This window comes from Antedon mediterranea, chromosome 3 (assembly GCF_964355755.1).
Source record: "Antedon mediterranea chromosome 3, ecAntMedi1.1, whole genome shotgun sequence".
Lineage (NCBI taxonomy): Eukaryota > Metazoa > Echinodermata > Crinoidea > Comatulida > Antedonidae > Antedon > Antedon mediterranea.
The window spans coordinates 37147842-37160721 of record NC_092672.1 but is presented as its reverse complement, the minus strand read 5'-3'; the positions used below and the strand labels follow the sequence as shown (position 1 = coordinate 37160721).

General features: G+C 30.0%; 1 protein-coding gene across 2 annotated transcripts; it reads left to right on the top strand.

The window, feature by feature from the left end:
* Positions 1–3257: 3257 nt before the first annotated feature.
* LOC140043940 (tissue factor pathway inhibitor 2-like) lies at positions 3258–12619 on the top strand. Of its 2 annotated transcripts, XM_072088432.1 has the most exons (8): positions 3258–3407; positions 9607–9636; positions 9825–9866; positions 10127–10184; positions 10418–10722; positions 10961–11023; positions 11157–11339; positions 11682–12619. In XM_072088432.1, exons 1-8 carry the CDS (start codon positions 3347–3349, stop codon positions 11822–11824), a joined length of 885 nt encoding a protein of 294 aa, XP_071944533.1. In that variant the 5' UTR covers positions 3258–3346; the 3' UTR covers positions 11825–12619. The 2 variants fall into 2 exon arrangements, with proteins under 2 accessions (XP_071944533.1, XP_071944535.1); XM_072088434.1 differs by lacking the exon at positions 9825–9866.
* Positions 12620–12880: the final 261 nt, after the last annotated feature.

Genomic DNA, 12880 nt, shown 5'->3' with positions numbered 1-12880 from the left:
TCGCACTTTGTCACGCACTCAAAGCATGCTGTTTATTTGCGCATTTAAACAAACATTATTTTCTTTCAGTTACTAGTTATTATAGAATTCGATACTTTTAATTAAGGTAAAGTACGATATAATTAAAGACTACTATTTTTAATTTTTTCAAACTCGAATAACAACCTGAAGATTATACTTTCTCCGGCAGATAGCTTATTTTAACGTCGATAAACCATTTTATATTTATTTTACCGTATGTCTCAGTCACTCAAAGTATCAAATAAATTCGATTGATTCGGTTGTATAGAATGTTGCTCAGTGTATCTTAAGCTCTGTCTACAGTTGGAAAACTTTACAATTACGGTATCATGCAATGAATAATTTGTATTTTATCCTTTTGTGCAATATAAAATTGTAATCTTTCTGATTTTAGACTACTGTTATGTACCACGAATCCGTCTAGCGCACGATATCGAAATTCTTTTTTACCAGAGTCTATTTTTTATTTTAACAATAGTTATGTTTTTTTTAAATACATTTTTAATATGTTATAAAGTATTCAACATGGATACTGTTTATCTATTGTATCACTTGTTGTAGTTTAATATTGTATTTATTTTGTTAATAAATGTAATGGAATGCTAAAGTTGTACCTGAAGTTTTTTTTCACGCAAATTTGCCTAGAGTTAATAATTGATAATGATATGCTTTGAACCTCCTTCGCCAAGGAGGTTATGTAGTCGATCACCCGTGTGTGTGTTTGTTTTTTTATTCATTTCTTGATTAAACCTGTTGTGGAATGCCTGTTGGATCACATGCAGTGTGCATAAGGGCGCGTCGTGGTGCCACTTGGAGGATGCTACAACGCGACCATTGTCCATTCAATTCAGAAACATCTAGATAAGAAGAGCACATACTCTTGTCTTCTGTTCATTGACTTTTCACCAGCATTTACTACCCTTCAATGTCATCCTGTTATCTAAACTTAAACAACTTAACATCCCTTCTTATCTAATCTTTTGAAATCATGTGAAATAATCATTGACTTTAGAAAGATAAAACCCATAAAATTGTTAAAATTGGTGATGATAGATCAATACAGGCCTAGTTTCACAGTATAAATATTTAGGTATAACTGTCTTGGACGATAAATGTAATTGAACCCCCAATACACTTTACCTATATATAAAAAAAGAACAAAAACGAGTTTACATAATGCGCCAATTACGTATTCACGTACAACAATTTTTATAAAAATAAGGAACAATTATCTTAAAACTTGGTTTTATCTTTCCATCAGATCAATGTTCTTAAATTTTCATTAAACCTACATCCAGCCTACTGTTTATTTTATTAATTTTTTTTTTATTTATTCAATTTCTGCCATAAACATAAGAAGACAAAACAATTACAAAAGGAGGCACGGAAAGACCAAACAGGTGCTAACTAGTTGGTCAACCCAGAACAGAGAAAAATAAATAAATTACGTTCTACAATAAAAGCATCGACAAGAAAGCGACCAACTACACACATTTTCAATATCAAAATTATTCAAAAAATAAATATTGAGATAATTAAGTAAATTGGTTTTAAAAGAACTAACAGAAATATTTAAGTTGCGGATTTCACTGGGTAAGTTATTCCAAATTCTGGTAACACGTGGGATATATGGTTGAAAAGAAGATTCAGTTCTGCAGCGACGAATATCAAAAAGAGTACCAACAGAAGAAGAGCTACGAGTAACACGTTGTGGATTGTGAATATTAAATAAATTGTCGGTATTAATTATATTAGAATTGAAAATCTTAAAGAGAAAAACGATATCAGTAAAGTGACGCCTATAACATAATGGTAGTAAATTGCATGTTTGAAGTCTGCATTTGTAATCAGCTTCAAAATTATTTAAAATAAATTTAGTTGCTCTACGCTGAACTCCCTCAAGTTGTCTTATATAAGTTTTGTAATTGGGAGACCAGACAGTAGAGCAGTATTCAAGGTAACTACGAACAATACTTAAATAAAGAGACCGTTTTACATGTGAATTACAATGGAAACTATCGCGCAATCAACGATCAGCAAAACGACGATGTGGACCGATGAGATGTGATTGTTTGTATTTTGTTGGGGAGAATTATAACGAGAGACTCCAGGGGAGTAAAAAGGCTAACTATGTTTGCATGTCCTTTTTTAGGCCTGTCGTTTTCGGTAAAGATATGTAGCCTGGCTAGTAGATAGAGTACCAACGCCGACTATTATTGGGTTTATAGTCAATTGACGGCACTACTATTGAGTTTACATTAATATTATATCTTTTACAGAAGAGTTACATTTTTAATCCTACATGTGATAGTTTAGGAAGCGATAGGAATAGGCTAATGGATGTAAACAAACCAACTCATCAGCCTTACACATTTTGAACTGCGTTGTGGGTAATGATTTTTAAAAAGTGATTATTATCAGATAACCGATTAACGTCGGAGAAAATGTTCAGTTGCAACGCGGTCAATTCTGTGGTTTGTGGTACTTTCGATTTAATGTTGACTTTTTCAGCAGTGAGGTAATTTATAGGTGACAATCAAACAATCTGCGCCTCCCACACACACACAAGAACAACACAAACAAATTTTATCACATTCGTGTTTACCAAAAGTTTTGCTGTCGTGAGAAAGATGGGAGTGTTATGTCCGGGCCAATTAGGCTCAATTTATCATGAATTTTATGTGGACGAGAGTACCATTTCCAACCATCTAGGGGTGTCATTTACCAAATTTGCTTCGCCACAGGCCCCACCATGGAGGGTGGGGGGATATTGAATTTTAGACTACTGTACTGTAAACCATAATTCTCTATTTAATTGATTTTACTATAATTATTTAAACAAACATTTGTAGGCCTACAGTATATTGTTATTTCATAATGTAGCATTGTTTTGATGAATACATTATTTAGGCCAGTTCACATACCTCGATATGCATATAATAATGTACATGTTTTTAACTATTTTTCTCTATATATGTGTTTTGTGTGCACAATGTATATTACTTGCAATGTATTCTGACATCTTTGATTTCATTCGTCAGTTGTTATAACCGAACATCCGCCTTCAAATGAAGTAGATAACGCAATCTAGTTCAGTAAATCACGTGCATACCAAAGTATAGATCGATAATGATAATATTTTTCTATATATATATATATACATCAATTTGTACAGATAATATCTAAGACTATATAAAGGATTCATTATGTGTTTAAGGCCCATTTGTCTTCAATCATCTCATCGCATAAAAACTGCAACAAGAGCAACCTTACTATTATAGGAGGATCCATTGTTTTGAGGTGACTGTCGACATCCATCATAGCTATGAAAACATCTTGCAGCATTTTCTTCGTTACTTTATTTGTAACTTGTGTGGTTGGAGGTGGTAAGTTTCGAAAAGCGCTTTTCTTCTACACATTTCCATTCTTCATCACCTTTATATTTATTCAGCTCAACAAAATGATTCAAACATATTTCATAAAACTTTTCTTTAAAACGTAACTAAATTGTTGTCTTTGTTGGCCAGTAAGAAATTTGGCAATTGCATTTATTTAATTTATGTTTTGTAAGTTCTTTATAAATTAGTTTTTAAAGATTGTTGAGGTGCACCCTTATTTTGAATATGATTTTTCATCAACTTTCCTCAATTAAATGTATTTGATTACCTACAACTTACTCATTTAAAATGCAATTGAGTGTTTATTTTACTTATTTTTTAATAATTCGTTGAATAATAATAATAATTAGTAGAAACAATAATCTTAGTTTACTAGATATTAAAAATTGCAAGTGAGTGATACCTAAACATAAATTATTTAATGTCATTTAAAAAAAAGAGAAAGTACTAATTTGTAGAAAATGTTGCAACTTGACTGGACTGAATGAATATGCAGTATACAATCGTCGCCTTTAATAACTTATCCTAGGTCGTCTTGGGCCAATGTTGTGTAGTCAAACAATTACCTTTTGGATCTGATAAGTGTGACGGGAGGTCACATTTCTGTGTAAAAGATGAATCTGAATAGCTGCTAAGCAACAAAAATCCGGTTCATTACGATGGGATAAACTTGACAGGTCAGCTCTACGGCTTTCCTTTTCCATATATTCTCTTTCTTATACTTAAGATTCACGATAAAACCTTAAATTTAATTTCTTTATAAATTAGTTTTTTTTTGTCTTTTGTGAGATTCACTCACTTTTATTTCATTCTTTACAATTGTTACAGTAATCTATATCAATTTTGTATCAGTAGAAAACTATCTCTGCAGCTTATATTTTTTTTTTTCTTATTTGTAGTATTTTATATATAAAAAGTTAAAGCATTTAAAAAATAGACAGAAGTTATATAAAAATATACATCACATATAGGTTCACAATTGCCATTAGATCATCACAAAATAAAATATACTGTAACTCATATACCACCAGTAAATAAAACTAGTAAGGTAAAAAAACATACAAGAACATTAAGTATTGTGTCGTAATAATTGTTCTCGTGTTTTTAGCCTGTATTGTTTAACAATTATACGTTTTTACATTGCTAAAATAATATTTTTTACTTTTTCCCATTTTTTTTATGCTTTCCTCTCTTTTATACACTATATCACATTCCATTCTGAATAGAATTCCTTGTTTAAAAGATTTCCATAAATTAAAATAACTTTTATTTGTAACATCAGCCTGTATCTTTTGTTTATAAACCGTGAAAGCAGCAAATGTATATATAAAATCAGTAAGAATATTTCTTGTTCCAATTACCAGATTTTGAAAAGACATGTTTATATGATTGGTACCTTTTAAAACAATATCTATTTTTTTCCAAAAAGTTTGAATAAATTTACAAGTAAAAAACATATGCTCCTCATCTTGTACCTCTCCACATCTACCACATATACAGTATTAGTATCTTTTAGTTTCCAGATAAACAACCTTTTGTTTGTTGCTAAAATTCTATTTAACAGTTTGTAATTAAAGTGTATTAATTTTTTATCTTTCATTTTACAAACTTTAGATAACCAACATGACTTCCAATCAATATTAAAATTATCAAAATATTTTTCCCATTTTCCTTGACAAACCGGAGGGACAAAAATTTCCTCCACAAAACAGAGATAAATACTCTTTGTTGTGATGTCCTTAAATCTATTCTTAATGACATTTTCTGTTATATTATAATAACAATTTTTCTCGTATTTGATTATAGTTTTCCATTGTATTGGTATCGCTTTTAATAAGCACATGTATTCATTTAACCAGTTTGCTTTATAATTTAATTTTACCAATAATTCTTTTGAAGTTAAGAATCTATTTTCTTTTATAATATCCTTCACTAAAATAATGCCACATTCAATCCAATGTTTATAAAATAGTGATTGGTTTTTAAGTTGTATTAACTTATTACCCCACAACTGTTCATTCATTATATCATCATATGTGTCTACACTTCTTTTACAGCAATTATTATACTTTATGCATGCTTTCAACATAGGCATTTTATGTATAAAGTGGTTTTCATCTGTCATGTTAAAAAGAATATTTTCTGTACATAAATTATTAATATAAAATTTTGGAATAAATTTCCATTTTGCTTCATCTTCATGTAACAACCTTTTTAGCCATGTGACATTAAGTGCTTTTGTATGTAATTTAAAATCTGGCATTTTAATTCCAACTTCGTTTAGGTTTCCAATTAAGGTTTTCCTTTTTATTTTTTCAGATTTTTTACTCCATAAAAATGTATAACTTTGTTTGTTAACTATGTCATAAACATACTTTGGTACAGTAATAATATTTGCGTTGTATGTAGGTTTTGCTAGTGCAAGTGACTTCAATATAATTACTTTCCCATAAAGTGTTAAATTTCTAGAACTCCATAATTTCAAAATCTTTTCAAAATCAACCAGTTTATCACTCCAATTTTTAGTTTCACAAGTCTTGTAATCATATCTCACATATATTCCTAATATCTTTATCGGCTTTTTTTCCCAACATAAATAAGTGGTTTATCACTTCTATTTTTCCATTTACCCATCCACATAGCTTTTGATTTATGTTTGTTTAATTTCAAGCCTGACATTTCACAAAATTCTTCCACAGTTTTAACCGCTGTATGAAGACTCTTTTCATTACCAACATAAAGTATTGTGTCATCAGTTAACTGACTTATTCTAGCTTCGACACTTACATTTGGTAATTTAATTCCCTTGTAAATATTACTATTTCTTATATTAGAAGCCATTATTTCAACCTCAAGAATAAATAAAAGTGCCGATAGCGGACACCCTTGCCGAATGCCTCTTTCCATTCTGATGTTTTCTGATACCCATCCATTATTAATTGTTATACAGAATTTTTACCCATTCACAAAACACATTACCACATTTTAATTTTGCTAATACCGCAAATATAAACTCTCTACTAACTGAGTCAAAAGCCTTTTTAAAGTCAAGAACCATCATAGCCCCTTCAATATCATTTTCTTCCGTATAATAAAGTAGATCTTTAGCTAAACGTATATTTTCCCCCGCAAACCTATCTTTAAAGGCCAGGTGCGGGCACAAAATTTCTATTGATCATACATTCCAATAATTATCGATCTATAGTTTCCCCTATGTTTCATAATTTTTTGAGATTTTATTTGTGTTACAGGCGCTTGTTGAAAATAAGCACTTTCTTATCAGTGGGGGATAGTTCAAATTACACAGTAAAATCTCTATTCTTTTGAACACAAATTTTGTAAATAGAGAGGCATTTTAAAAAGCTATGAAAAATAACCTATAGCAAAAATTATCCACCGTATATCCACCATCTTTTTTCATTTTCTAGGGAATCACCAGACATGTTATTACATTAGGTTATACTACCTAACTACTGAAAAAAAAGTCTTCCTGGTTTTTATGGCAGAATTTTGCCAAATGTTGTATTTGACTGTATTAAGGGAAATTCATGTTTTTTCGTCTTGATTTCGGTTACAAATATTTGATTTATGTACAATTAACCAGATATTATAATTAAAATTCATGCCTGTACCTGAGCTTTAATATACCCCTTTTGGTCTGAATCAATTAGTGACTTAATGACCCTGCGTAGTCTATAACTTAACACATGGGCAAGAATTTTATAATCCGTATTTAGGAGTGTAATTGAACGCCAGTTATTTAAATTTTGTTTTTCACCACTTTTAAATAAAAGGGTAATAACACCTCTTCTTTGTGAGTTTGAAAGTTTCTTTGAATCAAAGGATTCATTTAACGCATCACATAACAGTTGTCCAACACCGTCCCAAAAGAAAATGTAAAATTCTACACCTAGTCCATCTGAGCCAGGCGATTTATTTCTTCATACTTAAAGGAGCCCCTTTACATTCCTCGATAGTGATTTTACCTTCACATAACTCTTTCTCTTTATCAGTGAGTGTATTCACTTTTGTCTTTTTCAGGTATTCATCAATTTTTGTTGGGGGCATATTTTAACACTTTCATACAAACTTTTAAAATGTTTTACTTGAACATCAAGTATATTTTCTGGTTTTGTTACAATCTTTCCATTATTGTTTAACAGGCTCTTAATTTGTATATTTTTACAGTTTGATTTTTCAAGACCAAGAAAAAAAGATGTACTACGTTCAACTTCTTCAATCCATTTAGCCCTCGATCTTATCTGAGCACCTCTGGCCTCAGCATCATAAATATTTTCTAATTCAATTTTTTTGTTTTCCATAATAGTTATAAATTAGTTTTTAAAGAGTAATAAGGTGCACCATTATTTTGTATAAATTTTGTTATATTAAAAAAAAATCAACTTGCCTCAATTAAATGTCTTTGATTACCTATACACTTGACAAACTATTTGCGCGTGAATTGTTTCATGAGCTCTAATTAGTTGCGCATTTCTTCTCATTGAAAGAATAGAAGGAAATACGCATAAACCAACAAGTTTAATAATGAGGCTAAAATTGAAAAACAAGATTTAAAATGCATTTAATTAAACGTTTCCTTCAAGTATTTTACTTTTCATTTTAAACTGTTGCTGCCACTGAAATTATACTGATTTCTTTCCATACGTAACAAGCAGTTATCAACACTAAATCATTTCACTAATACACCATAATTATGCAGAGCACCGTTCAGTCATTCATTGAAAAAATATCATAATACTTACAGAAAATGTTGTCAATAACCTTATAATAGGCCTACAACTAATTTAAAAAGGTAAAAGTATTACAGAACCTAAATAAAGTAATATGAAATACGTGATTTAAATTAAACCATATAACAGTTACAGTTATGATATTTTTGTCATATATTTTCAACACAATTCGTTTATCATACAGCAGTATACCCTGTAGGTTCTTTAGAATAGTAAACCTAGTTTAATAAAATAGTAATGATGAAGAAATCTATTGCAATAATTATCTTAATGATCGGACTTTTAAGTTATTATAATCATTGATGTATTGTTTTCAAAGTATTGCCTGGAAAAGGAAGTAGGAAAAGAAGAGAATACCAAAACATTTCGGTTCATGAGTTTTCACATTTACAACATTTTAAGTTAATTATGTCATTGTTTTTTATTTATTTATTTTATTTTATTTATTTATTTAACAACATATTTATACAGGATTATACACAATCAAGTAGAAATATACTTGTTTTGCAACGGATAAAAATTTAAATACAATTACAATTAATAATAATAGCACAAAAATGGGTTTTGAAAACAGGAAATATACATTCCTTATTTGGATTGAAAATTATTTAGTTGTTGTATAATTCATATTTACGGGCTTGGCTTAATTAGTTTGTAGTAAGGTGAGCCTTCCAGCAGGGAGTGCATACCGGAAGAACGTGCCCAGAACTTTTTTTTTCAAAATTTATTTTAAAACACGAAATAAAAATTCCTTATTTGGTTGAAAATTATCTGTATCATTTATCGGGCTTGTCTTAATTAGTTTGTGGCAAGGTGAGCAAGGAGTGCGCTTCCCGAAGAAACACTGCGCCCAAAACTTTTTTTTTCTTATTTTTTTTAAATTTCTACACGAAATACAGTATGAATTCCATATTTGGCTTGAAATTGTTTAGTTTTATCATAATATGTTTGCGGGCTTGGCTGAATTAGTTCAGTAAGGAGTGCGCTTCCGGGAGAAACACTGCGCCCAGAACTATTTGGTTTGAAAAATGTTAATACTTATTAACAGGATATTTTAAATTAAATTGTGGCAAGGTGCGGCCTTACAGCAGGGAGTAGACTTTCGGAAACACTGCGCTCCGTTATGTTTTAATATATTAATAAACTTGTTAGTCGTTAATGTATAATGTGAAGTGTTTCATTGAATCTGATAAGGCAGTGATTCCTAAACGAGGAATATGGTTCTTAAAAATAAAAGCTATGGACCAAAAACTAGAACTACAATAATGTGATAAACATCAATTCATCATGAATAGCCTCACAGAATATTCCATATCTAATTTCTGATATTAACTTGATTGTCCATAATTACTGTTATCACTCTGCGTCTTTTAAATTTGCTGCTTTGAGTCATTGTTGTTACATTTACTATTTTAAATATTTTTTTTACATTACAGCTTTCGTTTCAGGTGCTACAGATAATGAAGGTAAGTCACGGTTTTAACGTATTTAATAATTATTATATAAATTATAAACCGCCCGGAATTTCGGTAAAGATGGGAAAATCTGTGAGAATGAAAAAAAGCCGTTCCAGATATTTTAGCTGGCGGTGGTCATAATTTGTATATTAAAGATTCTTTATTATAATCACTCCGAAATATTTTCATTGGTACAGATACAGATACCGTTATTCATACATCTGAACCCACTGACGAAAGTAAGTTACTACTTTACTGCATGTATCCATATACTAAATATGTTTTTAAGTCAGTAGTTGCTCTGATAGTGCTCTAGTTTGAATATAATACGTGGAAGATATTGCAATATTCTTATAATGTTCACTGGATGAAAATATTTAGGACAGTTACTGGTCAATGTGGTTGCATTAATCTGGGATTTACTTCAGAAGAAAAATCTAATTACGTTGTTCAACCTGAGCTGGAATATTTATTTTATGTATTATTTATTTTTGTTTAGACACTGTATGCGAACTGCCAAAAGATCATGGAAATGGACAATATACATACAGCAGATGGTAAAAGTTTACAATTTTAGTTATAAAGTTGTGAAAACTTGTGAATTATTTAAAAAATATCGTACATACTCAGGATATTATTTCAATGAAATGAGAATGTATAGTAATTTTTTTTTACAAAATGTACATATATGATTTCTTGCTGATTCATTGTTTTCTTGTTGAATTATTATTGTAAGCCTAGGATTTTATATAAAGTAAAATAGTGAAAATTGTTACTATTATATACGTAGGTATTACAACAATGACACTATGACATGTAAAGAATTGAGATATAGCGGTTGTGGAGGTAACGGTAACCGTTTTGTTTCGAGGGAAGAGTGCAGTACAACCTGTAACGGTCGCTGCTACCAGCCGGTACCAGACAGCCATGACAAATCGGATGATCCTCATTGTGATGGTGGTGTATTCGAATGGTACTATCATACAGACAGAGGCGTGTGTCTACCATTTAGAACCAGTTTGTGTCCAATTACGAATACTGGTAACAGATTCCCAACAAAACGCGAGTGTAAACAAGATTGCATTGCATATCACGGTAGGTTTTCTCAACTTATTGTACCACTCTAAAATAGCTCGACTATTGGTCAACGAGTTAAATGATGAATCAGACATTATTCATAGAATCTTGTTGTTTTGACGATTTAAATGTATTAAGGGAAGAGAAAGACAAGTGTATTATAACAAAATTATAATTACGTCGAGTGTTAAGGATATTTTGGTTATATTTATTTACTATAGTTACATGTATCATTTATCTTTATATCTTTTTTCAGTTTTTAACGTGCAGTCAAGTTGTAGTCATCAAGAAACAAAGCCCACATGCACACATCCATTCAGTAAGTTACTTTACTATTATATTTCTTATGTTTGTTATTCAAAAGCATTAAAAGTCGCAAAATTAACTGTCACTCAAACTGGTTTGTTACAATGACATACATAATTATTTATTGTATTATTTTCTATTTTCAGTATTATCCGGTAAAGTTTCATTAATTCATCATGAAATATACTCAGAATATTTAGTTCATCGTCTGGAAGTTGAGGTCGTCAAAGTATACAAAGGCCGCGATTTACTTAACATAGACACAGAAACAAAATCTATTGAAATAAGAATAATACTAACAGGACAGAACTGCCATAATGTAGCTGAAGGTGAGAATTGCGTATATTCGCCTCAATTTTTTCTAAATACGGTTTTTATAATAATAATACCTCTGTCAATTTGCGAGGTATGTGTGTGTTTTCTCTTTCAAAAAATTATTTTCATACGAGTTTAAAGGATAGTTTCGTAGCTGTATGGAAACACGTGATTACATTTTCATATTCATAGGCGGAGGTTTGCGCTCTATCAGTGCCCTCCTGGTATTACTATAATATCGATAAAAAAACCATGAAGAAAAGGTTTTGACTGATGTAAATTTCAATTAAAAAACATAAAGATGTCTCGAAACAAAACACTTTTCATTAACGTTGTGCATGTTTTTCCTTTTTCAGGCTCAACGTATATATTTATGGGATATTTACAACATAGACACGCAATTATTAATGACACAAGCTATGTAAAACCTGATACTCAAAAACGCAGATTAAAAATCATTCATTATTTAGGCTCGTGCCCGAGTAATAGCAATGTTTAAAATATACGTACGTGTTGAAGCTAAATTAAGCGTGACGTAATCTATTTGCGTATTATTTAAATAATTATTGGCTTACATTACTTTGGATATTGTTGTTTTTAGACTAATTGTGTATTGTAATTATTGTAATTATTGGCTTACATTACTTTGGATATTGTTGTTTTTAGACTAATTGTGTATTGTAATTTAATACAATTTAAAAGGATATTACACTAACCAAATGATAACATATACTCTATAAAATTTGATGTTCAAAAGAGTTTGAATAAAAATGTTCAGTGTAGCCTAATTGACAATTACAATTATAATATCTATCACATTTTTTCCTATCAGTTTAAGACAGAAATCATGAATAGTGCACGGGACTATTATTTTCTATGATAAAAATATTTCATATTCCACAAAGAAAATTCGTTCTTGGCCGTCGTACGTCAAACTTTGCTTATCTTCCATTTATTCTGCATTCGCATTTACAGCTTATTTAAGAATAAGATAATCTTTCTAATTGGAGAAATTTATCTCGCCTTTCAATTCAACTTTCGTCACTTGTGCATGTATTTATCAGTATTTTATAAATTTGTGCATTTTTGTTATATATATCCAAACATGGATCGTAGCTCCATGGTGCAACCAAGTAAGAGGAGGCGCATACTTTAAAGTACCATGGGTTTGCATTGATCCAACTTAATTGTGTTGTTGTTATGCATTGTAATTTGGCAATAAAAAAAGGGATATTATTATATAATTAAAAACGGTGTAATGTGTTTCATAGTGTTGCATTCCTTTTTTATTTCTCAATATTATAAGGTCTTTATTTAGTTATTTTTTATTATTTTGTCGATATACTTTAACAACATATTTGTACAGGATAATACACAATCAAGTAGAAATAAACTTGTTTTGCATTGTGGTCCTGTCGACAAAAACGGATACAAATTTAAATCTTATACAATTACAATTAACAACTAGATTTAATTCGTCACTATGACAAATTATAGGTTATATGCATTGATTTAAATAAAGATAATTGATTTTTTAAAGATATATTGATTGATT